This window comes from Haliotis rubra, unplaced genomic scaffold (assembly GCF_003918875.1).
Source record: "Haliotis rubra isolate DU_JTF1 unplaced genomic scaffold, ASM391887v1 Scf16, whole genome shotgun sequence".
NCBI lineage: Eukaryota > Metazoa > Mollusca > Gastropoda > Lepetellida > Haliotidae > Haliotis > Haliotis rubra.
In genome coordinates, this window is record NW_025765558.1 from 1,521,855 (window position 1) to 1,548,004 (window position 26,150).

The following is a 26,150-nucleotide window of genomic DNA, read 5'->3' on the forward strand; positions in this document are numbered from 1 at the left end:
CGACACTCGCTGTGTGAATCAGAAACCTATGCCATGTAACAGACTATGGACTGCTAAAGCACTATGGCAATGCTGCATAAATAGCACGTGAATATTTGCCAAACAGACGCAGAGTTGTCACAGCGTCGTCTTCAGGCTGGCCCATTCATTAATCGAGGTAAGTTTGTTACATGGATTTCTTTGTTTTCATTTAAAGGCTGGTATTGTTTAAGCATGGCACGCACAGTAAGGGTGGAGTTGACATGTGTGCAGATTGGTGAATCGTTTGATTGCCTTTGATATCTTACAGTGGGATTTTATTGTCCCCCGGAGAGGGGACCTAATAAAATATGGCGAGGCAGGTATCCGGTATAATGCATGTGTACCCAAAAACTGTGTCAATAAAGTATCTTGCCGTTGGAATTATCAGAAGATAGTTTAATGTGCAATGAAAATTCAGGTGTAATTCTAAAAAAATAAATGTAATGAATTAAATAATAATTTAATAGCGCGTAAACAATGATGATTATATCCACACTTTGATTGATACCAATAGCTCTGAAACACTGAATAGGTGTCTCTCACAAATGTATTCTAATATGAGCTTGATTAATATGTTATTACAACCCCATTTAGCATTTGGTTATGGTGCAGCATGTTCAGTTAAACATAACATCCACATGCTTAGCAATGTATCAATAATATCTTGATGTCAACATTGTAAGGAACTGTTTACATTTTTATTAAGTATATCATACTTGGTCTCACGTGTGTTGTGTATTTTTTTCAGTTGGAACAGATGCACATCTTTAAGAGGAGAAAGAAGGAGGAATAGATTTCTTTATCACCACAATTACCATTGACATCAAGAGCAACACAAACTGAAACAGATCTTCAGATTTCTTTTAACATCTGGTGGTCAAGCAATATACTAGTACATTGCAAATGAAGAAACAGCAAGTCATTGAAGTGTTGTATATACAGTTATAAAACATATAAAAGCCCTACACATCATCCTTTGGACACTTGCTGGAACAGGAATGCTTGTAACCAGCAAGGTGTTGCGGAAAAGTCTTGTCACATCTTGGGACTCTCAGATAATTCAGTGAGAATTTAGATGAGTGACCATGAAAAGAACATTTTGTATTCCAGATGATACTGTTACAGTATTTTTTCAGGTTTAGCATCTAGGAAATGCGAAGAATGTTTGATATGTTATGAGTAATTATGTCTTTGGAATAAAATTGCAGAATAGTTATAAAACTTGTTTATTGTTTTAAGTGTGGATAAAAGCAAGCACAAACTGAATGGTTTGGAAGATTTCTGCTTTAGCCATGATATTGATTTGACAGTAAATATACAACGATGGATGTAGGAGATTAGATTTTCAGTGTATATAGCAAAAGGTTTCCAAGTGAGAGAGTTGGGTTTTACACCGCTTTTAGCAATATTCCAGCAACATCATGCTGGGAGAGCAGCTAGTGGGCTTCACACTTTGCACATGTGGGGGAATCAAACCCGGGCCTTCAGTGTGACAAGTGTCAACAGTTTAACCACTAGGTTACCCTACTACTCCAGTTTCCATGAAAAACATGCTTACCAATGAAAAGTTAAAGCTTAATCAATGGCATAGGCATGTGATTCTACATGACATGGAATTTTGTTGAAATATGAAATTCTTTGTTTTTATTTGCTGTAAGATTACAACACTGGTTCACTGCATAATAACCAGTACATTATTCTTTTCCATTATTTTAAAACATATTGGTCTAACTGTATAGTGGAAAATATGGAATGCCAGTTACCAACCTTGGCCTCATTGGCAGAATATTTGGAATATATAAGTTACTAAAATGGGTGAAAAACACTATATTACATGACAAGTAATCATACTCATGCTGCTGTCAGCCAGTGTCTGCAGAATCTACAGTCATGACATAGTATATATGCATTTGGTTTCCCCCATGTATTGATCAGTATATTTTGCAATACAGGAAATGTCTTTGGGTGATTACTCCATATTTTGAGTGTATTTGGTCTTGCATTTTTGCCAATTGTGACTTGAAGGTGCTGTGTGTTAACTTGCTTCATATTTTGCTTACAGCATAGCAGAACCTCACCCCTGCATAACCCAAGAACTAAGTAACACTCATGTACTTTAGATCATAGTACATAGTTCACTCTCTCCAAGACATCTAGGTACAAAGTGTAATAAATATTGTCCAACAACCAGTTTTATACATCACCTCTAAAATGATGTTTACATAATTTGATAAATAATTGTTTCATGATGAATATTCATAAGGCTGAGGGTTTTCACATTTTTGTTTTGAATATCTGACAGTAGTAACCAAATAATTGTAACCATGCCATCAAGGTTATTTGTCGAGCTGTTGATTGATTTGTGACACTATGATTTCTTGTGTGAATAAAAACGTCACCATAAATGGGAAAATTCATATATTTATAAAAAAAATTATAATGTTACAAGAACTGCTGTTTATTCCAGGCATTGGAAAAGACAGGCCATTTTGCACATTTGAATAAAAATGCCCCGTTAAAATTTTGAAGTTTACTATTGTTTTTATTTGAAGTTATTTTTACAATTACACTGCGGGTTTTGTCAGCACGAGCATTATTATTGATGATGACCTCGTCGACGTGTTCGTTGTTTTTGTTATTGCTATTATTTTATAAATTAAATTAAATTTAATGATAAATACAGCAAATAAGGCGTTCTTATGCTCCTCATCATTGCTCCATCCGCAGGCCAGATACTGAATAGGACTTCTCCCTGTCTCGCAACCTCGACTAACATTTTGTTCCAGAAGCTAAACGATCATATATAAAAATACATAATACAGTAACATCAAATGGCACCCTGAACACTACCACATTACAACCTTGCAATTTATTCGGGATTCGTTGTATTCAGTGGAAGACTCACTTAGTCGAACCCATTAAGAACTCTCCTGATCTGATTTGTGAGGATAGGAGTGAGTGAGTGAGTGAGTTTAGTTTTACGCCGCTTTTAGCAATATTTCATCAATATCACGGCGGGGGACACCAAAAATGGGCTTCACACATTGTACCCATGTGCGTACAGGAGGAACAGCGGGGTGACCGTCGACTGTATAGATGGGACGTTACTGAGGCATTCAAAAACTGATCTATTCTGCGTTTCCCGAATATTTGCCGATTACTTTGTTGTCTGAGGGTACTGATTGGTTTGTTATGGGTGTGCAAGGGTGACAGCTTTCGTTCTCCCATTTTGTCATAAATCACAACTGCGGCGGGGGAAATTGAGGACAGAATATTTCTTTTATAAGTTTACGTCGGAATGGACATTCGGGCGGGAGAGTGGAAACACCGAAAAATACAGAAAAATAGACCCCTGATTCCGTATAGCAAAGAGATCTTGCAGACTCAAAGAGTGAAAAGAACTGTCACCAATGTTCCTGCTATTTACAATCTACAAACACACGACTCTTGCCAAAATATCAGTATGGTTTTTATTGAATGCATGGTCAAGGTACGAGGATGATCAAATTGATGCCGTAAAGGAAGCTTAGCTCCTAAGCACAAAATAATTTTCATCCCGGAAATGCGGATTGCATATCTAAAGAATAACAAATTCATAACTAATATTCTAATATTTTATTTGAAATATTTTGGCACATATTCATGGGTGTAAACATTAAATCAATATTATTGATTAGGAAATACTAATGCTGATACCAATTTGTTCACCTAGTTTCTCATTCTCTGTTGTGTCGAACTGATTGTTACGTCGATCAGGTTCAAATATACTTCATGTATGTGGAAACAATTTCTAGAAGCGCTAGAAATATTCATATAAATTAAACGATACTTTAACAGCATGATTCTAATTTAAACAGAATTCCAACCATTGCCCATCCGTGTATACATTCACACAGAAATGTACAAGATCACATATATGGAAGCGACGAGGTAAGTTTTATCTATATGTATGTGAATATAAATTTCATTACTTGTCTTGCCACTCTCCTTGTAAAATATACATCCGTGCAGAAAATGGGCACCACCCTGTATTTTTACCAATATTTTGTCTGAAATGAAATTCTAAAGTATTTCCAAAAATATCCTCCATAACTACAACAGCATTTAACATTTCAAAAAAGAAAACATCATTAAAATTACCATGTACCTTAATTATGATAATAGCCTATATTTAAAACAGGTTTTGTTCTGTCCTAAAACAAGTTACCTTTTATTGAAAAGTGACAGTAATAATAATTGATTGTTGTGTGGCCTATAAGTGCGTTATTTATTGTGAATTGATGAAAGTAAAACTAAGTAAACTGAGATTTAGGAAAAGTTACAGTCAAATTTAAAAAAAAGTAAAATTTTAAAATGCAGTAAAAGTTCCTTTACAAACAAAACAAACATATTTTAGCTGTAATTATCATTATCCGGCAAGGAGAAGTGTTTATTCAATACAATAAACTCAAAATCATAAAAGATTTATTCAAAAATCTTATTAATGTGGCCTTTTTGAGTTTTGGTGAATTAGCAATCTGAATTGTTGGAAACAGGTCTGAATCTTTGTCATTCGGGTTCTTCCTGATTATGCATAATTAAAGCTTACTTGATGTGTAAATGTCATCTTGGTATATAACAGAATTGTTATTCTTAGACAAAACTTAATCAAATTGTGTAGTTTGAGCAAGAGAGGAATAGTTATTTTGGGTAAAAATCCAGTCCCTACATGTTTTCATCAACATATTCTTTCATAAAGAATAGATTTTGTTTTTAAAGGTTATGGTATTTGTAAAACTGTCAATGGATAAAGCATCTTTAACTACAGGTTGATTAAATTGATGGCTACACCCTAACTTGTCTGTAGCACCACATCTTATTTTCAAAATAGGGTGGTGCTTAATTGATGCACGGGTGTACATTAAGTATGGAATCCTAGAAGGGACATTGTCGCGTTGTCGCATCATCGCTCTATGGTTAATTTTGCCAGTTTGTGCTTGAAAGGACGACAATGCGACAACGCGGCAATGTCCCTTCCAGGATTCAACAATAAAAATATAACGATCGTAGTTTGGTGTTCCTTGTAACTTCACAACTGTCTGGATGAATGTAACATTGCTTAGACAAAAGGGGGCCGCTGTAGACCTTTGATTGTAAAACATACAATGTTTTGAACATGCATTACTACAACAAGATTCCAAAGCAAATGGACATACAATGATATCATAACTGGGCTACAGAGCACAACTGACAAGATGTTGAGGTCGTCAGTAAACTGTACAAACTACATGTATTGCCAGAGTGTTGACGACATTAGACTAGTATAAGGGGACAAGTGGCAGAGTGTAGAGGGGGCAATTGGTTCGTAGTTGGACACAAACTACAGAGTGTTAGGCCATCATTAGACAAGGGCACAAACGACAGAGTATTGGGCCATCATCCGACAAGGGACACAAACGACAGAGAGTCAGGCCATCATAAGACAAGGGACAAACGACAGAGTGTCGGGCCATCATTAGACAAGGGACACAAACGACTGAGTGTTGGGCCATGATAAGACAAGTGGTCCAAACAACAGAGTCTTGGGCCATCATACGACAAGGGACACAAACGACAGAGAGTCAGGCCATCATAAGACAAGCGACACAAGCGACAGAGAATCGGGCCATCATAACACAAGGGACACGAGCGACAGAGAGTCGGGCCATCATTAGACAAGGGACACAAAGGACTGAGTGTTGGGCCATGAAAAGACAAGTGGTCCAAACAACAGAGTCTTGGGCCATCATTAGACAGTGGGGCACAAACGACAGAGGGTCGGGCCATCAGGAGACAAGATCGGAAACGACAGAGAATCGAGCCATCATTAGACATGGGGCACAAGTGACAATGTGTTGAGGTCATCATTAGACCATGGGGCACATTTGGAATAAGGTTCCGTAACTCAGGGTGCGTGCCTGCTTCTTCCACAACGCCCAGTCTCCAAGGAGACAAATTCAGCATCTTGGCCTTGCATGGCGCTACAATGATGACACCTCGCCCAGCACCATGGACAGCATGAACCACGAAGAAAGAGGAAATATATACATTGTCGACAACAGACTGAGACAGTCTAATCAGCTGCAGTCTGGATCTCATGGAGTATATGGACAGTATATCACATCTCCTTGGTGACTAAGAAATAAATCTTGATTCTTGTTTTGTAAATTATGTACATTAGTAAATAAAGTATAAATTTTGTATCATATTTGTTTGACATTTATCCATCCAACTATGTTTGTTTATTTATCCATGTATATAATAAACCATTTGTTAATCTATATGTCATTCAATCTGAGTTTGTCGTTCATATATTCTAATGATGAAATTGGCACACTTACTTACATCCACCTGAACATAATTTAAGGACTCAACCATACCCAGATCACCCCGAACCACCCAGGCATAACATATCACCTAATTAGTTCTCGGTACAAAACGGGAAATGATTAGGTGAACCGGGAGGACACCTTACAGACGGGTGTTCTCCTCCTCGGTGTTCACGTCACCAATATACCCGAAATTAACACTCCCGTCCTTGATGTCTGTGTTTCTGTGGTTAACCTCATTGACAAACACGTCATCGTCTTCGTCATTGTCATCGTCCAAGAAATACGCCGACTTCACCACAACAGGAGCAAGGATAGCAGATGCGTTCGAATGGATGCTTCTCAAAGAATGGGTTGAAATAACGCTAACTTGTCGCTCAATGAGAATTCTTGCCGGCCCTTTTTTTATGGCGTCTTGACCGACAATTTCGTTTGCTGCACCATCCGGGTTCCGTTTGTCTGGTGCTCCCTCTGGCGGCTTTATTATGTCAACAGAAAGGCTCTTTCCCCAGGGCTGCAACTCGGCACTTCCAAATACGTCAAAAACTGTTACTCCGACAACATAGCACCCAATTATCATGAAGAACACAGATCGCCACTGATCCAGGGTACCCTGAATGCAATAAAACGTACATTATGATCATCGGTTCAAGTTGAATTATTGTATTCCATGTTAACATTTTTCAATAAAGATGTGATTGTCATTGGAAAAGTCGAAGTGAAGTGGAGTTTAATGCATTTGGGGTTGTCTCTTCTACTTCACTAAGGACAAATGATGCATTTTAGTTTTTCTCGTCTACGATACAAAGAATGCATTTGGGGTTTTCTCATCTACTTTCATCAGGACAAAAATGCATTTTGGGTTTTCTCATCTACTTTCAACAGGACAAAAATGCATTTTGGGTTTTCTCATCTACTTTCATCAGGACAAAAATGCATTTTGGGTTTTCTCATCTACTTTCATCAGGACAAAAATGCATTTTGGGTTTCTCATTTTCATCAAAAATGCATTTTGGGTTTTCTCATCTACTTTCATCAGGACAAAAAATGCATTTTGGGTTTTCTCATCTACTACTTTCATCAGGACAAAAATGCATTTTGGGTTTTCTCATCTACTTTCATCAGGACAAAAATGCATTTTGGGACTTTCACAGGACAAAAATGCATTTTGGGTTTTCTCATCTACTTTCATCAAAAAATGCATTTTGGGTTTTCTCATCACTTTCATCAGGACAAAAAATGCATTTTGGGTTTTCATCATCAACAGGACAAAGAATGCTTTCATCAGGACAAAAATGCATTTTGAGTTTTCTCATCTACTTTCAACAGGACAAAAATGCATTTTGGGTTTTCTCATCTACTTTCATCAGGACAATGAATGCATTTTGGGTTTTCTCATCTACTTTCATCAGGACAAAGAATGCAGTTGGGGTTTTCTCATCAACTTGAAGAATACAAATGATGCATTTCGGGATTCTAATATACTTTCTTAAGGACATGGAACGCTTCTGGGCTTTCCTCATCTACGTTAATATATACAAAGAAGGCATTTTGGGTTTTCTCATCTACTTTAATAAGGACTAAATCAAACGTTGCATGTTACGATATTAAAATGACCAGAACGTGTGATGTTAGCTTGTCGGTTCCGGATAACAATACTTACATCAGGTGTCAAACTGGACACGGTTATGGGAGCAAATATCGACACAAAGGCTCCCACCCCGACAAACATACCCGTGATAACGCTCGCTAATCTGTAATTGAAATAAAATATCTACATGAATTCGTAACATGTAGTTATCTTTCAAATGTCAGTCATCAAATAACTAACAGCGGATATTGTCAATAATGGAAACAAATATGTGTATACGTCATAACTGACTCGTCATAGGATTCTGTTGGGGTCAAGTCGGGTGACTGTTATGTACGCACTTCATGACGTCATAATGTGTGATGTGACGTCATTTGCTTCTTACGTCACATTTAACTAATAATTTTTCAACCCGAATTTCAATCTCTCATAAAATGATTGTGAACGGCCAGCCTCGTGTACGTGAGTTTATCGTGGTCAAATGATGATGATACAAGGTGATACGGGTAGACGCGAACACACTGTTGCCTGGGAGTGTCGACTGAATACCTACCTGGGTGCCATATCAAGTGGGACTATGGAGGATGCGGCAAAGGTGCAAGACTGGAAAAACATGGTGATAACAAACAGGATCACGCCGGTTACTTTCTTATCTTCGCCGATGTAACCAATACCCACAGTGATAACAGCACACGACAGAAATCCTGAAGAGGAACACGAGAGTATAGTCACCGATGGGCGTTTCCTGGAGACATATTATCCAAACACTGACCAGTTCATGTCAGTGAGTGAGGAGATCATAAAGGTCAATGTTCATCTCAATACAAGATTCAAAGTTGTTATATCTTCTTTTACATATTGAATATAAAGACCGGAAGTGTCATACCAACTGATTGGATGGTTTTCCTGTTGACCGTGGTGCTTATATTCCGTTCTGACATCTTGTCAGACACGAAGCCCCAGAAGATGACTCCCATAAACCTCGATGCGAAGGGCACAGAGGAAACGATGGCATTCTGGGGGGAAAGCATCTCAATGAGTCCAACAGTCACAGAATTCCCTGCCGTTGTGTGTAATATTGTGAGTAAGACAGTTATATTCTAGCTATTTGATGCAATGTCGTCGTGTGATGCTCTGGCAAGTAAATGAATGAATGAAACGCAGGCGAAACATAAGTAAAAGAGAGCATATCACAATTTCACCGACATCTCTTCCGAAAACACGCTCGCACACACGCACACACGCACGCACATTAAAAAGACACACACTAAGAAACACACCGGCACCCACATCACTATATCAGTACAATGATACTGAATGCGAATTTGAGTCGCAATTCTCTCGAAACTCGAAAGAAACTTCCATGTGCCAATGGAAGGCTGTCTGACGATCATTGTTTTGATGGATGGAATTTGGGATTGAAATTAATAAGTTAACTATGAACACAGTCAATGGTGACACACACACGTCGCACGCGCGCACGTACGCACGCATGCACATTTATCCATTTGTCTCTCTCACACACCCACGAACGTCGCCATAGAACAGGAATGACCTTGAACGCAACGTTAAGCCCATTTTACCTCAGATCACCCAACCCATTTCCCAAATCTGTCGTTACTGGTGTCAAACTTCTATACTGAAATGGTCGCTGAAAGAATTAGACTTCGACTTTATGTCCAACATACTTACTTGTTCTATGGGGAACCGGAGGACATCTCTCATGTACTTGGGAAGGTACGTGAAGAAGATGGTTGCACACCACATGTGTACTGTTTGGATACAGATGAACGCCCACAGAGGAACTGATGTTATCAGGCTTTTATACGGGATGAATGTGCTCTGTTTGCAAGATGTAGTACATTCATAACGACATCGGCAAATGATTGGTTGTTTGTTGCTGATTTAATATTACGTCACAATGCAATCCAGTGATCAACAACATGAACATCGATTTACACAATTGGGATGCGATGACATGTGTCAAAAAAGACAGCGAGCCTGACCACCTGATCCCGTTAGTCGCCTCTTACAAGCATGGGTTGCTGAAGACCAATTCTAACCTGCATCTTCACTGGTCACAATAACGTTTAAATAAAAAACTAACGTATATAACGAACTGCTGTATAGTTTAGCTGAAATTCCCATAACCATCTACAATTATAACGACATACACTATTTTATGGCCACTGTGGGTTCGTTATAACCCTTAAGTGTGGAAGGATAAAAATCATCACAACCAATAAGCTAAGGTTCAATCATTTAACTTCGAGACAAGGATGTTCGACTATACTTGAGTCATTACCTTATCTGGCACCGTTCTGATATTATCTTTGATATACTTCTTTTCGGTGTCCGAGATCCACTTGTGTTCGGCAGGAGTGTCGTAGACCACCAGCCACCACACCAAGCACCACAACAAGCTGACACCTCCTGGAACACATGGGTGAGAGAAAGATAGTGGGAATAGGTGTGGAGAAGAAAGAGGAGGGCGAGTGAATGAGGTTTTACGCAACATCCCAGCGTAAGCAGAACTTCGCTTCAAAGAATTGTAAAGATCGTCCCAATGTATTTAGCTATTACAACTGCTGCATGTTTAATCAGTTATGAACGCATTACTGTTACTCATCGTAGATATTATTCGGAGCATTATATATATATATATATATCATTAATATCATATATTAGGAATAAAAATTGTATTATGCGAGTCTTTGGCAGTAACGACTACAGAACCTCTGTCATCAATTCTTACAGAATCACCAATTTTGGGATTGGGGGCAGCCATGTTTGTTTACAAACAATGTAAACTCGCGACGACGTCGTCAATGAAATGTTAAAACGTTTTAGGATTCGCATGGAGTGTATGGAGTTTTGCGAAAGTAGTTCGTGGAATTACGTAATTTGCATAGTTATCAGATTTGGATACCAAGTTTATCAGATTGCTTTATTGCACTGATAACACCCTTCATTAGATGATGATATATGCATATGAGTATTATGAACGATGAAGTGGATTATCTTCAATGTATAAATCCAGGTATCGTCTTCCATTCATAATCTGTACATTATCCATTATGCATGATATTTTATTATATCAGTGTAACCTTTAAACTGATTTTAGTTATTGTGTACTTAGTGCGGGCATTACCAAACACATAGAAGACGAAAGGCCATCCATTGTCTATTGGGATAGTGCAGAGGAACCCGGAAATAAGGGAGGACACCAGACTCCCTATGTTGACGCCTGAAACAGATAACTAGTTATCAGGGTATTAGTACAAAAGGTTGTCGAGGTATAAGTGTCACTAAGTGCCAGGGTATTAGTGTAACTCGTCGTCAAGGTATATTATAATAGTGTTACTAGCTTTCTGGGTATTAATATAAGTAGTTATCAGGGTAGCAGTGTAACTAGCTGTAAGAGTAGGAGTGAAACTTGTTGTCAGTGCATGAGGGTAACTAGTTGTGGAGGTATTATTGTTACTAGTTGTCAGTATAGGAGTGTTACTACTTGTCTGGGTATTAATGTAACCAATTGTCATAATATTAGTATTACAAGTTGCCAGGTTAGTAATGTAACCAGTTGTCAGGGTAGTGCATGAGTTATTCTTTTTGTGCCATAATCAGCACTATCCAGAAGGTATGAACCAGGCAACTCTGATTTTAATCGTGTCATACTGGTGAGTGTGAGTGAGTGAGTTGAGTTTCACGACGCACTCAGCAATATTCCCGCTATATGGCGGCGGTCTGTAAATAATCGATTCTGGACCAGACAATTCAGTGATCAACAACATGAGCATCGATCTGCGCAAGTGGGAACCGATGACATGTGTCAACAAAGTCAGCAAGCCTGACAACCCGATCCCGTTAGTCGCCTCTTACGACAAGCATGGGTTACTGAAGATCAATATTTTAACCCGGACCTTCACGGGTTGTCATACTTGTACCTGTGTATGCTGCAATTGGAACCTAGAAATAACCGGATTTGAAAAGCCAAGTGACATGCACTTGAGAAACCCGTTAAATGATAATCAGTGACTGCAATAGGTGGAGCGGGTGCTTCTGGAATCAAGGCTTCATGGCCTGAATTGGTATTTTCCTTACCGGACAATGTCCAGGACACAAGCTGCACCTTCTCCTGGTCAGGGGCCCAGTGACCCCACAGCTCCTGGGTAGCCGGCAGAATCGTTCCCTGTAACACACAAAGTGTCTCCAGCAAGATCCCTAACCAACTTGTCCTAACCAATACCAGTGTGTGTGTATTTTCCATTACTTGATATACTTATTGTGTAAAGTAATGTCACTGAGACGTGGACTCAAACTCGAATGATGTCGATTTAGAAATAAACAATATCGTGGACAAGAAATTCGTTTATATTATTTAGACTAAAATATGCATTTTGAATTCATTGGGTCTTGGCGTGTGGTCCTCTGCATAGCGTTGAGTTCACAATCAGTTGAAGTTAAGCAACGTTGGGCGCGGAGACTCCTTAGATGGGTGACCGTGTGTGACAGCTTGACTCCTGAGAGTTTCTGGACTTCAGTGCTGCCCCACAACAAAGCACATATGATACATGTCATTTCACCCGAGGCAAGTGAGTTTGTTCAAAATTCGCCTGTGTTCATCCAGCAAGAAATGGGTACCCGATAAAATAAGTCGTGAGACAATTAACCTTCTAGCGCCTAACAGTAGGCTTGGGTTATCCGGGGTAATAATGATAAGAGTGTGCGCTTTGAGCAGGATATCTATAAATATTCTCATTACTATCAGAATAACTGTATCTAATCCAGAACGTTATTGGCTATGATTAGATATCTCTCTAAATATGGTAATATCTCTATAAACTTATGAACAAGGGACGCGTTCCACAAAACGATCATTGCTGGATGAAACCGTTACATAGGGTTTATGGAAGGCGTGGTCGCATTTGAGTTGAAAAAGTGAATGATTAATTTCTTCGGATTCTACTTTATTGTAGTTTCATCACTGCAGCAAAGTTTTAGCGTAGTTTCATCACTGCAGCAAAGTTTTAGCGTAGTTTCATCACTGCAGCAAAGTTTTAGCGTAGTTTCATAGCCACACCAATTCATTTACCTCAATCCGTGAAAGAGATCAAAAGTAAGAACCAATCATAAATCAGTATACCGAAAAGCAGCCAATGATGACCCGCATGCCAATGAGCAGGTACATGTGACCTCGGGCACCGAAGGGGGTGAGAAGGTTCATCACCGAACTGATAGTCATGCTGATTCCCACAACTCTCTTGGCGCCGAATTTCTTGGAAATGAAGCCACTGATGGCGGGAGCCAAGAAGCCAAAGTATAGGACGGATGAGAGGATGATGCCCTGGGTGGATTCATCCCAGTCGAACTCGCCTGGGGGTGGGATCTGTGGCAAAGAACGAAGAGTCATGTCAGTATTGATATAGCTCAGTATAGAGTATAGTTTTGCGTCATCTGTAGCAATATTCCAGCAATATCACGACGGAGGACACCAGAAATGGGTTTCACACATTGTACCCATATGGGGAATCCCATACTTGGGTTCCCCACCACTCCCAGTCGTCAAGGAGACAAACCATGGGTACATGAAACATTAAACATTGTATCACTAATATACATAGAACGGTAGTTCACTGTGGTTGGCTAGACAATTCGGAGCCCCAAATAGAAGGAATTAGCGTGCTCATGAGAGTTTTTATTATGGACATTAAATGATGCTACAAAACATCCACAAAGCATGGCTCATTTGTGAAAATTGTTTCTGAGGTTAATAAATGTAAGTGTCTGTGACCTAACAGACTACCTTGTGCAGGATGCAGTGATCGGGTATTTGCAAAGCACCAACAACCCGACAGAAGATACAGCTATAGCAACAGGGAAAGATGCCCTCAGCTATGTTAACTAGGTGAGTGAGTGAGTTTAGTTTTACGCCGCTTTTAGCAACATTCCAGCAATATCATGGCGGGTGACACATTGTACCCATGTGGGAAATCGAAAGCGGGTCTTCGGCGTGACGAGCGAACGCTTTAACCACTATGCTACCCCACCACCCAATGTTAGCTAAGAGGTGGATTTGCATTTTAAGCGGTGCAGGGAAAGCTTAGAAAAGTGCCAAGACGGCCTGAGACATCATCGTCCCACATCGTTACCAAACGTCCATCTATATGGAATGGGAATACATTGAAACACTTAGTAGATGTATATAATTTAGATGATTCCACGTAGGACTTTCTTCAACGTCAATCAAGAATATATTTAAGGACAAGGAAGCTTTTTGAAATGGGCATGTCTCCTTCTGTAAAGTAGCCAAGTGATTTGTCAATGTTTTTATTAATTTGGATACATATATCAGCAGAAACAACATTTACCATCTTTCTTGTTTCCTTTTTGCAATTTTGCAAAATGCAATAATGAATTTATGATGAACAGGTTTTGAATTGTTTTTTGTTCAATACATTGAAATAATAAAAGCCATTCACCGATTCATTTGATGTGTTTGATGTGATGTTCGTGGTGTACATCGACTGTTGGGTTATGTTCTCTCCCTCTCGGGGTCGGGGTGTACTTCCTGTCATGCACACCAGCGCCATGTTGAACGAGTTACGCATGAGGGTACTGGTGATGAACCCGAACCAGACAATCATGGCCGTCATCCATCGCCAGGACGAAACTTTCTGGCGGAAGGGCAGGGGAGTCCTTTTGGAGTTTTTGGCATGGTCTTGAGGACCGTCTGAAATGCATCATACATACAGTAAGTTTGTAGCAAGTAACGAAGTTAATTTGACTTGAAACTATCAAGATGTTTCCCCTGGAGGTCCCACTTGGTGACCAACTGGTTTTGTTTGCTTGTTTGTCGTTTAATGTCGCACTCAGCAATATTCCAGCTATATGGCGGCGGCCTGTAAATAACCGAGTCTGGACCAAGCAACCCAGTGATCAAACAGTGTCAAACAACTCAGCAAGCATCACAATCCCATCCCGTTAGTCGCCTCTTACGACAAGCATGGGTTGACCAATTGGGATTCTTGTTATACTTGGTCCACAGCAACCAGTGCGTGTCTTAGGAGGTTCCTTATTGGATTGGGTGGCCATGGTTTTGGAATTTGACGTTGCCGCGTCACCATTCATATTGTAATTTGTGATCTTTTGTAACATACTCAACCTACTAAACCACGCATGACAGTACATCCCTTGTTTCACAGAAATGTCCCAAGATACGGTTTCTTTTTGTGAAGAATTATTTTTTGCCATTGTCAACTCGCATAGTGTAAGGATGAATTACAAGTATTTTTGACATTATGTGTATTTCGAAATAATAGATTGCATAAATATATATTTTTAAATCTTCTTTTTGTGGAAAAAATATTTTTGCCATTATCAACTAGCTAGTATAAGGCTGAGTTACAAATATTTTTGACATTATGTGTATTTCGAAATAATAAATTGCATAAATATAATTTTTAAATCTTCTTTTTGTGAAGAATTATTTTTTACCATTATCAACTCGCATAGTGTAAGGATGAATTACAAGTATTTTTGACATTATGTGTATTTCGAAATAATAAATTGCATAAATATATATTTTTAAATCTTCTTTTTGTGAAGAATTATTTTTTACCATTATCAACTAGCTAGTATAAGGCTGAATTACAAGTATTTTTGACATTATGTGTATTTCGAAATAATAAATTGCACAAATATATATATTTTAAATCTTCTTTTTGTGAAAAAAATATTTTTGCCATTATCAACTAGCTAGTATAAGGCTGAATTACAAGTTTTTTTTGACATTATGTGTATTTCGAAATAATAAATTGCATAAATATAATTTTTAAATCTTCTTTTTGTGAAGAATTATTTTTTACCATTATCAACTCGCATAGTGTAAGGATGAATTACAAGTATTTTTGACATTATGTGTATTTCGAAATAATAAATTGCATAAATATATATTTTTAAATCTTCTTTTTGTGAAAAAAATAGTTTTGCCATTATCAACTAGCTAGTATAAGGCTGAATTACAAGTTTTTTTTGACATTATGTGTATTTCGAAATAATAAATTGCATAAATATAATTTTTAAATCTTCTTTTTGTGAAGAATTATTTTTTACCATTATCAACTCGCATAGTGTAAGGATGAATTACAAGTATTTTTGACATTATGTGTATTTCGAAATAATAAATTGCATAAATATATATTTTTAAATCTTCTTTTTGTGAAAAAAATAGTTTTGCCATTATCAACTAGCTAGTATAAGGCTGAATTACAAGTATTTTTGACATTATGTGTATTTCGAAATAATAAATTGCATAAATATAATTTTTAAATCTTCTTTTTGTGAAGAATTATTTTTTACCATTATCAACTCGCATAGTGTAAGGATGAATTACAAGTATTTTTGACATTATGTGTATTTCGAAATAATAAATTGCATAAATATGTATTTTTAAATCTTCTTTTTGTGAAAAAAATAGTTTTGCCATTATCAACTAGCTAGTATAAGGCTGAATTACAAGTATTTTTGACATTATGTGTATTTCGAAATAATAAATTGCATAAATATAATTTTTAAATCTTCTTTTTGTGAAGAATTATTTTTTGCCATTATCAACTCGCATAGTGTAAGGATGAATTACAATTATTTGTTAAGTAATGTGTATTTCTAAATAATAAATTGCACAAATATATATATTTTAAATATCACCCTGCGCGTTCGTTAACTTCATTGTCAGGTTTGTCTACAGGCGGAGAACTCTGTGCAGCTTCTTGGCAAACAATACTTCCATCTTAGGCACATTTTGTGAATGGCGTCTGCTACCGGTAGGGCAAGACATGCTCACCCTTTTCGCGAACAGTTGTTGACATCACTGATTTCCATTGATCCATTCGTATAAAGTTCACAGCTATTTTCCCTTTACACCAAACGGAATTTGTTACTGAGGACAGTCAAGACTGGGTATTGGTTGCGCTGACTTTCTATGTTTAGTCAATCCAGGCTAATCAAATGCATCGATTAACCCGACGAGATAGCAAATAGCTTTAGAAAATGGCATATAAACATAACAGCAAACACTGGAAATATAAGTAAGAGTGACTAACGTATATTTAGTTTATTGATATCCAGAATGTGATTCCAGGTCTTTCTGTATGGTAAAGAACACAACTGAAGAAAGGTCCACCTAGTTTCGAGACATGTATACATGAGTTACACGTATATATTTATGCAGGGACACATGTTTAATTAACAAGGACAGTGAAAACCGTCTGTAGAAATACAGCACAGAGTTAATGAGGATGTTAATGTCACGGCTGATGTGAACTGGTATCCAACTAGCGTATGAATAAGTGCATGTACATGTGTGATCATAAACTCTAATAATCCTTTTTTTCTGACTGTGTGATAAATATATAGAGAATACTACACGAGGTCTCATTACATACGAATTATACGAAACGAGTGTCCTTACTATTGTATCTGACCTCGCTTTCGTATAATTCGTATGTAATGAGACCGAGAGTGGTATTTTATGTATTACCCACGTCTTACGTGCATGAAATTGACAAAAAATGTATTTTTGTTAATATTTTGGTTTCAAACCGAAACCGGTTTCATAAAGAGGTTTCAGAAGAGTTTTGTACTGCAGTACAATATTTGCATGACGTCACTGTCTTGGTAACCGGCGTCACGATGCATGTCAATTGTCATCGCCTCGTACAGCCTCCTACAGTAAACTACTCCGTAGCACCCCGTTTCTTGGTTTGCAGTTGCTTCATTGGGCTAACATCACTGGTGGAAACATTGCGTTTATGTTTTTCGACGGATATAATGTCTCAGTTCGACTCACAATTAAACAGCGACACGGCAACGTTCGCAATGTTTACATTACCACAATGCATTTTTAAGTTGTAGAATGAATGAATTCGCGTGTTTGGTATGAATGAAAAAATAGTTACGTCAGAATGTGACCTAATTGAGATGTCATCGGTTATCCAATCAAATCGTTAAAATCTCAGGTCAAGTCGTTACGACACAGGTCAACGCGACACGACACTCGTGTGACGTACGAGATCAGTATGCAACTACCCATACGCTGACCTCGTGGGTAATAATAGTCAATACTAGAGAATAACCAGTGCCAATGTTTCAAAGAGGGATTTTCCGTTTAGTGTGTTAGGCATCATAACATGAACATAATATGATTTCATCACTGACAATCAGTAACGACTCAAGGTAATATCGAAAGGGATAAGCATTGTCATAAGTTTGTTCATAAGAAAATGCAAAACATTCTTGACTCTTTGATGAGCACATAATTATAGCAATACTGAAGAAAGCTATGACAAACTAAAATTACCGTTTTACAAATTTGAATACACTACAAAGCTCGACCCGTGAACATCCGGGTTAGTATTGGTCTTCAGCAACCCATGCTTGTTGTAGGAGGCGACTAACGGGATCGGGTGGTCAGGCTCGCTGACATTTTGCGCATGTCATGCTATCCTATCATAATGATAATGATCATAGCTGCAACTGTGAAAACATAAACCTGTCACTTTTATGTGCGCTTATTTCAACCAATATATTTTGTATTATGGGCCTTTGGCCTTTATACTGAATAAAATATCTGTCTGTCTGTCTGTCGATAGTCACTGGGTTTTCTGATCTAAACGCGATTATTTACCTATCGACGTCATATTGGTTGGGGGTATTACTTACAGCGCTGTTAAACAACGAACATTGTTCAACTAAAATGGCAGCTGAGGGTGCATAATGATACGGAGATTTGAACAGGGTGTGGTTTGATAGTGAGTGAGTGAGTGAGTGAGTATGGTTTTACGCCGCTTTCAGGCAATATCACGGCGGGGGACACCAGAAATGGGCTTCACACATTGAACCGATATGGGAAATCGAACCCGGGTCTTCAGCGCGACGAGCGGACGCTTTAACCATTAGGGTACCCCACCGCCCCTGGTTTGATCGTAGCCACATGCCACATGATGCAAATGTCCAAAATTGGCCTAGCAGCAACCAAAATGCTTGCCACTGTAAATGTTTGTCCGTTTAATTCTAGTACCCTTGTTTGTTCAGTGCCTTTGCGTTTGTGAGGGATGCCATCGTGCGGCATGACGCGCTAACCCTTCCGCGAACTATCTGTTATCATCTTTATTTGATGGCGATTCACATACGTGATTGTGAAAAGGGGAGAGTCGTTTTTAAAATTCATTTTGCAGATATGTCTTAAGAATATGGAATGGTTTTGTTGCATGTATTACACGTGGTGATCTTAATGAATTTATTGTCGCTTCCATTACTCCTGGTAACCTCAATGAAGGTCATGACGCTTTCATTACTCGTGGTGACCTTAATATACCGTCTGACCAACATTCTTGACCAGTGGCAATGGGTATGACTGACTAAATGGACTAATGAAACTCACATTTCTAGTATCATTCATCTTAATTTCATTATACATTTTCTTCGATGTTAAATATTTGTGTTTGTTTGTTGTTTAACGCTACACTCAGCAATATTCCAGCTAAATGGCGGCGGTCTGCAAACCATTGAATCTGGACCATGCTACTGATCACTGGATTGTCTGGTCCAGACTCGATTATTCACAGGCCGACGCCAAACCAAACACTGCAATGGGTCCCCAACTGTTTCTTTAGTGCTATTGACTAAACACTTATAGTGAGTGAGAGAGTATGGTTTTTACGCCGCTTTTAGCAATATTCCAGCAATATCACGCCGGGGAAACCAGAAATGGGCTTCACACATTGTGCCCATGTGGGGAATCGAACCCGGGTCTTCGGCGTGACGAGCCAACGCTTTAACCACTAGGCTACCCCACCTCCCCCTAAACACTTATAGTGTCTTTAAAGCATGTTTGCCGAAATGTTAAACAAAAACTATAGTGTAGGGCTAAAGCGTACAAATGTTCAAAATCCTTTAAACTTCAGTCTGTTTCCTTAAATCATTATACTTTAAGTCATTATTAACGATCATAAGCATTGTTTGCATACTTTCCCGTGTCACGTCCCGAATCCCATTCTCTTGCTTGGAAGCCATTGTAAGTGTAAATCAGCGCTGAACGAGGAGGGCCGTCCTGTCAGGTTCATGCTAGTCCAGTCTTTGACAAGCTCTATCTGTGTAAGTGTATAGTCCAAACTTTCAGGTGTGAGGATGCATACTTGAACGACACTCTTCACAACACTACGCGTTATTACATGTACATCAGAAACTTAAGAAGCTTTGCACGTGCCGATCCTTTCAGCTGTTCGACTCTCCGCTTAAGAATATGTGACTGTGAATGTTTATATTGCGTTACAAGTTTATTTAAGGTTTCAACTGTGTGACGTTCTTGGCTTGAGATACGAACATCAATTTGGCGTGAATACTTGGTACGCCACTCCCTCCTAATAGCAGCAATTTGTGTGATATAAAGTTAGGTCCAAATACAACAACGGGGCTTTTATTGAATACTTGGTACGCCACTCCCTTTTAATAGCACCAAATTTGTGGTAATATAAAGTATACGACGACGGTGCTTTTATTGAATAAATTCACCATAAGATAACCGTGTCTAGTTTGTTTCCCTCTTGACCACTATGACTGTGTACATTATTTTGCCTGTTTATATGTATAGGTCTTATGTATTTTAGTCAAGTCAACTTAATTTTTAATAGAAGCAATGACTCATATCCCACTTATATGACGTAAAAGGGAATTTGACACCTTTTTTAGGATCTTTTACTCACATAGCGCCGTGGAAGTACGTGCGTGTGCTTTGTTGACTTACGCCATTTTTCAGTCTTTGCTCACTGATCCTGAGATACGATTCCGAAGTTATACCTATGTCCGGCGCATTGGACTTTCCCCGAAAGTAGTCCTTGTTTCATCCCCTTAATGGCGAACAGCATTTGCAGAAATTAGGATACTGTTCTCAAAAACATGAGACAGTCCAAACTACGCAGGTGTTCCGAAAGTTTCCTAGAGACACACACACACACAAATACTTATGCATGGTATGGGTGTGCGATGAAAATGTGAATAAGTGATTGATGGTAAACTGTTCATACAAGCTGCACCTGGGGCCGTATTTATAAAAATTCTTAGAATTGGTAAGAATTCTTAAATCAATAAAGTTCTTAGAATTCCATTATATTTACACTTAAGTGTTAAGAATTTCTTAAGTCACATTTATAAAACTTTGTACTCTTAGAATTACTCCTAAGTATAACACATATTTAGGAGTGCCCCTATGGTACTCCTAACTAGTTAAGAATTTTCTTAGCTTGACAAACATGGCCGCTCGTATGCGTCGCTTGGGAGATTTTAGGTTAAGAAGAGATGTACTGGCAGTACAATACGGCCCCTGGTCTGAAAATAATCGAGTCAGGACCAGACAATCCAGTGATCAACAACATGAGCATCGATCTACGCATTGGGAATACGATGTCATGTATTAAGGAAATCAGTGACTCCGCCCACCCAAACCCGTTAGTCACCTCTTACGACAGGCATGGGTTGCTGAAGACCAATTCTAACCCGGATCACGTACGGGTACGTTGACGAATGTACAAGTCAATCGACATCATCGCTAATCTAGTGTAACATATATCTTACCAAATGATAAGTGAATAAGTATAGTTTTACGCCGCTTTAGGAATATTTCAACAATGGGGGGACACCAGAAATGGGCTTCACACATTGTACCCATGTGAGTGAGTGAGTGAGTGAGTGAGTATGGTTTAACGCCGCTTTTAGCAATATTCCAGCAACATCACGACAGGGGACACCAGAAAGGGGCTTCACATATAGTACCCATGTGGGGAATCGAACCCGGGCCTTCGGCGCGACGAGCGAACGCCATAACCACTAGACTACCCCATCGCCCCTTGTACCCATGTGGGGAATCGAACCCGGGCCTTCGGCGCGACGAGCGAACGCCATGACCACTAGGCTACCCCACCACCCCTTGTACCCGTGTGGGGTACCCTTCGGCGTGACGGGAATCGAACCCGGGCCTTCGGCGCGACGAGCGAATCGCCCCGCTTTAACCACCACTAGGCTACCCCACCGCCCCTTGTACCCATGTGGGGAATCGAACCCGGGCCTTCGGCGCGACGAGCGAACGCCATAACCACTAGACTACCCCACCGCCCCTTGTACCCATGTGGGGAATCGAACCCAGGGCGTTCGGCGCGACGAGCGAACGCCATGACCACTAGGCTACCCCACCGCCCCTTCTACCCATGTGGGGAATGGAACCCGGGCCTTCGGCGCGACGAGCGAACGCCATAACCACTAGGCTACCCCACCGCCCCTTGTACCCATGTGGGGAATCGAACCTACTTAATATTAAGATTAATGAATATCCAGTCCATATGGCACAGTTATGGTGTAGGCAAGATTCCGGTGATCACCTACACTTATGTCAAGCGACTATTACAGACATTACTAAAAGTCAGTCAGCAAGCCTACAGAATGGGATATCCCAATTGTGTAGATCGATGCTCATGCTGTTTATGGGGGCGGTGGGGTAGCCTAGTGGTTAAAGCGTTGGCTCGTCACGCCGAAGACCCGGGTTCGAATCCCCACATGGGTACATTGTGTGAAGCCCATTTCTGGTGTCCCTCGCCGTGATGTTGCTTGAATATTGCTAAAAACGGCGTAAAACCAAACTCAGTCAGTCAGTCAGTCATGCTGTTTATGACTAGATTGTCTGGTGCAAATTCGATTATTTACAGACCGCCGCCATATAGCTGGAATATTGCTGAGCGCGGCGTAAAACTAAACTGACTCACTGATGAAGGTTATTGCGGCGTTAAACAACAAACAAAACAAACAAGCACAGAATGTGAACATTCGAGAAAATGAAGCGCTCCATAAATGTCTGGGGCACAGTGAACTCCGTTTGTTGACGCATCACAGTCCTCAAAGCAAACAAGCACAGAATGTGAACATTCGAGAAAATGAAGCGCTCCATAAATGTCTGGGGCACAGTGAACTCCGTTTGTTGACGCATCACAGTCCTCAAAGCAAACAAGCACAGAATGTGAACATTCGAGAAAATGAAGCGCTCCATAAATGTCTGGGGCACATTGAACTCCGTTTGTTGACGCATCACAGTCCTCAAAGCAAACAAGCACAGAATGTGAACATTCGAGAAAATGAAGCGCTCCATAAATGTCTGGGGCACAGTGAACTCCGTTTGTTGACGCATCACAGTCCTCAAAGCAAACAAGCACAGAATGTGAACATTCGAGAAAATGAAGCGCTCCATAAATGTCTGGGGCACAGTGAACTCCGTTTGTTGACGCATCACAGTCCTCAAAGCAAACAAGCACAGAATGTGAACATTCGAGAAAAAATGAAGCGCTCCATAAATGTCTGGGGCACAGTGAACTCCGTTTGTTGACGCATCACAGTCCTCAAAGCAAACAAGCACAGAATGTGAACATTCGAGAAAAATGAAGCGCTCCATAAATGTCTGGGGCACATTGAACTCCGTTTGTTGACGCATCACAGTCCTCAAAGCAAACAAGCACAGAATGTGAACATTCGAGAAAATGAAGCGCTCCATAAATGTCTGGGGCACAGTGAACTCCGTTTGTTGACGCATCACAGTCCTCAAAGCAAACAAGCACAGAATGTGAACATTCGAGAAAATGAAGCGCTCCATAAATGTCTGGGGCACAGTGAACTCCGTTTGTTGACGCATCACAGTCCTCAAAGCAAACAAGCACAGAATGTGAACATTCGAGAAAATGAAGCGCTCCATAAATGTCTGGGGCACAGTGAACTCCGTTTGTTGACGCATCACAGTCCCTCAAAGCAAACAAGCACAGAATGTGAACATTCGAGAAAATGAAGCGCTCCATAAATGTCTGGGGCACAGTGAACTCCGTTTGTTGACGCATCACAGTCCTCAAAGCAAACAAGCACAGAATGTGAACATTCGAGAAAATGAAGCGCTCCATAAATGTCTGGGGGCACAGTGAATTCCGTTTGTTGACGCATCACAGTCCTCAAAGCAAACAAGCACAGAATGTGAACATTCGAGAAAATGAAGCGCTCCATAAATGTCTGCGGCACAGTGAACTCCGTTTGTTGACACATCACAGTCCTCAAAGCAAACAAGCACAGAATGTGAACATTCGAGAAAATGAAGCGCTCCATAAATGTCTGGGGCACAGTGAACTCCGTTTGTTGACGCATCACAGTCCTCAAAGCAAACAAGCACAGAATGTGAACATTCGAGAAAATGAAGCGCTCCATAAATGTGTGGGGCACAGTGAACTCCGTTTGTTGACGCATCACAGTCCTCAAAGCAAACAAGCACAGAATGTGAACATTCGAGAAAATGAAGCGCTCCATAAATGTCTGGGGCACAGTGAACTCCGTTTGTTGACGCATCACAGTCCTCAAAGCAGCACTCAGTATTCCCTGGATAGATAATACACCTACTCCTGTTTGTAAGCTATCGTTGGGCACGTGTTGTGTGGCGTAATTTTTTTAACTGAGAGTTAAATAACAATATGTAAGGAAACAGAAGAGAATATTCAAATATCTGTTCCTTAGTCGACAATACAGTTTTCGTAAACGAACCAAGGATATTAGACATAACCTAATTGTCACCTTTGATTCTGGATTACTGCAGGGACTCGTTTCACAAAGCTCTCGTAGCGCTACGACTATCGTAAGTCAATGTTACAGTATATGAGGTAGGAATGCTACGAGGAAAGTTACGAGATCTTAGACTTACAAGAGCTTTGTGGAACGGGGCCCTGGATGGTACAAAAATGAGTGTCAACCAAGTGAGGTGCAATGTCATATCGGCACAGATTTTCAACGAAAGGTCTAAGGAGACTACTACTACTACTACTTAATGTTTAAGTGCAATGTTTTGAGAAGAGCAACCTTTCAGAGTCCTTCGTTTGTGATGAAGTCGGCTGGACTGAAAAGTGAAGCAGCAGAACCAGTCGCTTACAATTCGAAACGGTTAAAGTATGATGTTTTGAAAATACAAAATTATGTAATCATATGTAATTATATGTGACAGTACTTTAAGACCCGTTCGCATGGACCCATTTGCACACCATGTAAATATACATACGTATGCAAATAAAATACACATGTGCAAATTTGCATGGTAAGCAAACTGGCCCATGCAAACGCATAATAACTTTACACGTGTGCAAAATAAACATATCTAGAAAGCTAAACTTTCATAAAACTTATTTATAGGCCAGAATTGCATAAGATCTATTTAAATTTTGGCGGGAATTGTTGCCGTCACTCTCATAGTGATTCTCTGTGCATCAGACTCCCAAAATGACAGAGAGGGTAAAGGGGCGGGGCGCGTCCTGGTCAGACGATGAAACATTAGCCTTGTTGAACATCTGGTAAGAGATGCATGTGGAGGAAAGCCTCGATGATCCTAAAACCAACAATACAAGTATTTACAAGACTATTTCTTCAGCACTTGAGAACTATGGATTTCAAATGACACCAGAACGCTGTAAGGTTAAAATGCACACCCTCAAAAGAAGCTACAGGATGTGTAAGGGAAAACTGAAGAAGAGTGGTAGATGCCGATCACTCGGCAAGCATTTTGAGAAACCTGATGAAATACTGGATGTTGACCTGCGTCCAAGCCTGTGAAGATTATTGAAAGCTCTACAATAGATAAAATCCATGATGACATAGATACTGACGTCTCTAGTGATACAGAAGTTGGTCCTGATGCAGAAGTGTCTGGGGTTACTGGTGATACAGAGGCTGATAAAGAGGATCATCCTCTTCCTTCTGACCATGAGCAAGAGCAAAGTCCTGGAATCAGTGCAGATAACCTTGAAAAAGAGTATGCTCTTCCAAAGATTCCAAATATAATGAGGAAAGTCAGAGTTCACAGAAATGGAACAAGAAAGCTAAGAAAAGCAAACTTGAGGTGGCCATGACAACTGTAATGTCTGGATTCACGAAAAGCAACGAGAAGATTGAAGATATGTTTGTCAACCTTGAAAATAGAACAATTGAGCTTGAAATAAAAAAACTAGAAATGGAAAAGTTGAAAATCGAAACGGAGAAAAGAGTGTTGATATATTTGATGTCAGAAGACACGAGGGTGACATTCTATTTATTATAGAAATATCAATCTTCATTAGTTTTTAATGAAAAAT

The 26,150-nt window shown here is 39.5% G+C and overlaps 1 protein-coding gene across 1 annotated transcript; it reads right to left on the minus strand.

Moving 5' to 3' along the window:
• Nucleotides 1-6,510: 6,510 nt before the first annotated feature.
• LOC124271318 (uncharacterized transporter slc-17.2-like) lies at nt 6,511-20,034 on the minus strand. Its single transcript, XM_046706413.1, has 11 exons — nt 19,989-20,034; nt 14,442-14,692; nt 13,106-13,348; nt 12,064-12,151; nt 11,111-11,206; nt 10,265-10,392; nt 9,652-9,801; nt 8,846-8,975; nt 8,513-8,663; nt 8,032-8,122; nt 6,511-6,981 (listed from the first exon to the last, which is right to left on the minus strand). Exons 1-11 carry the CDS (start codon nt 20,032-20,034, stop codon nt 6,511-6,513), a joined length of 1,845 nt encoding a protein of 614 aa, XP_046562369.1.
• Between the last annotated feature and the right edge of the window lie 6,116 nt (nt 20,035-26,150).

Bases quoted from the DNA above. Each gene is read 5' to 3' on its own strand.
- LOC124271318 (XM_046706413.1), bottom strand. From the start codon at position 20,034: ATGGCTTCCAAGCAAGAGAATGGGATTCGGGACGTGACACGGGAAA. The intron at 9,802-10,264 runs GTAATGACTCAA...TCTTGCAAACAG, and splicing joins TCAGAACGGTGCCAGATAAG to AGCACATTCATCCCGTATAA. The intron at 8,976-9,651 runs GTAAGTATGTTG...CTTTCCCCCCAG, and splicing joins TCCGGTTCCCCATAGAACAA to AATGCCATCGTTTCCTCTGT.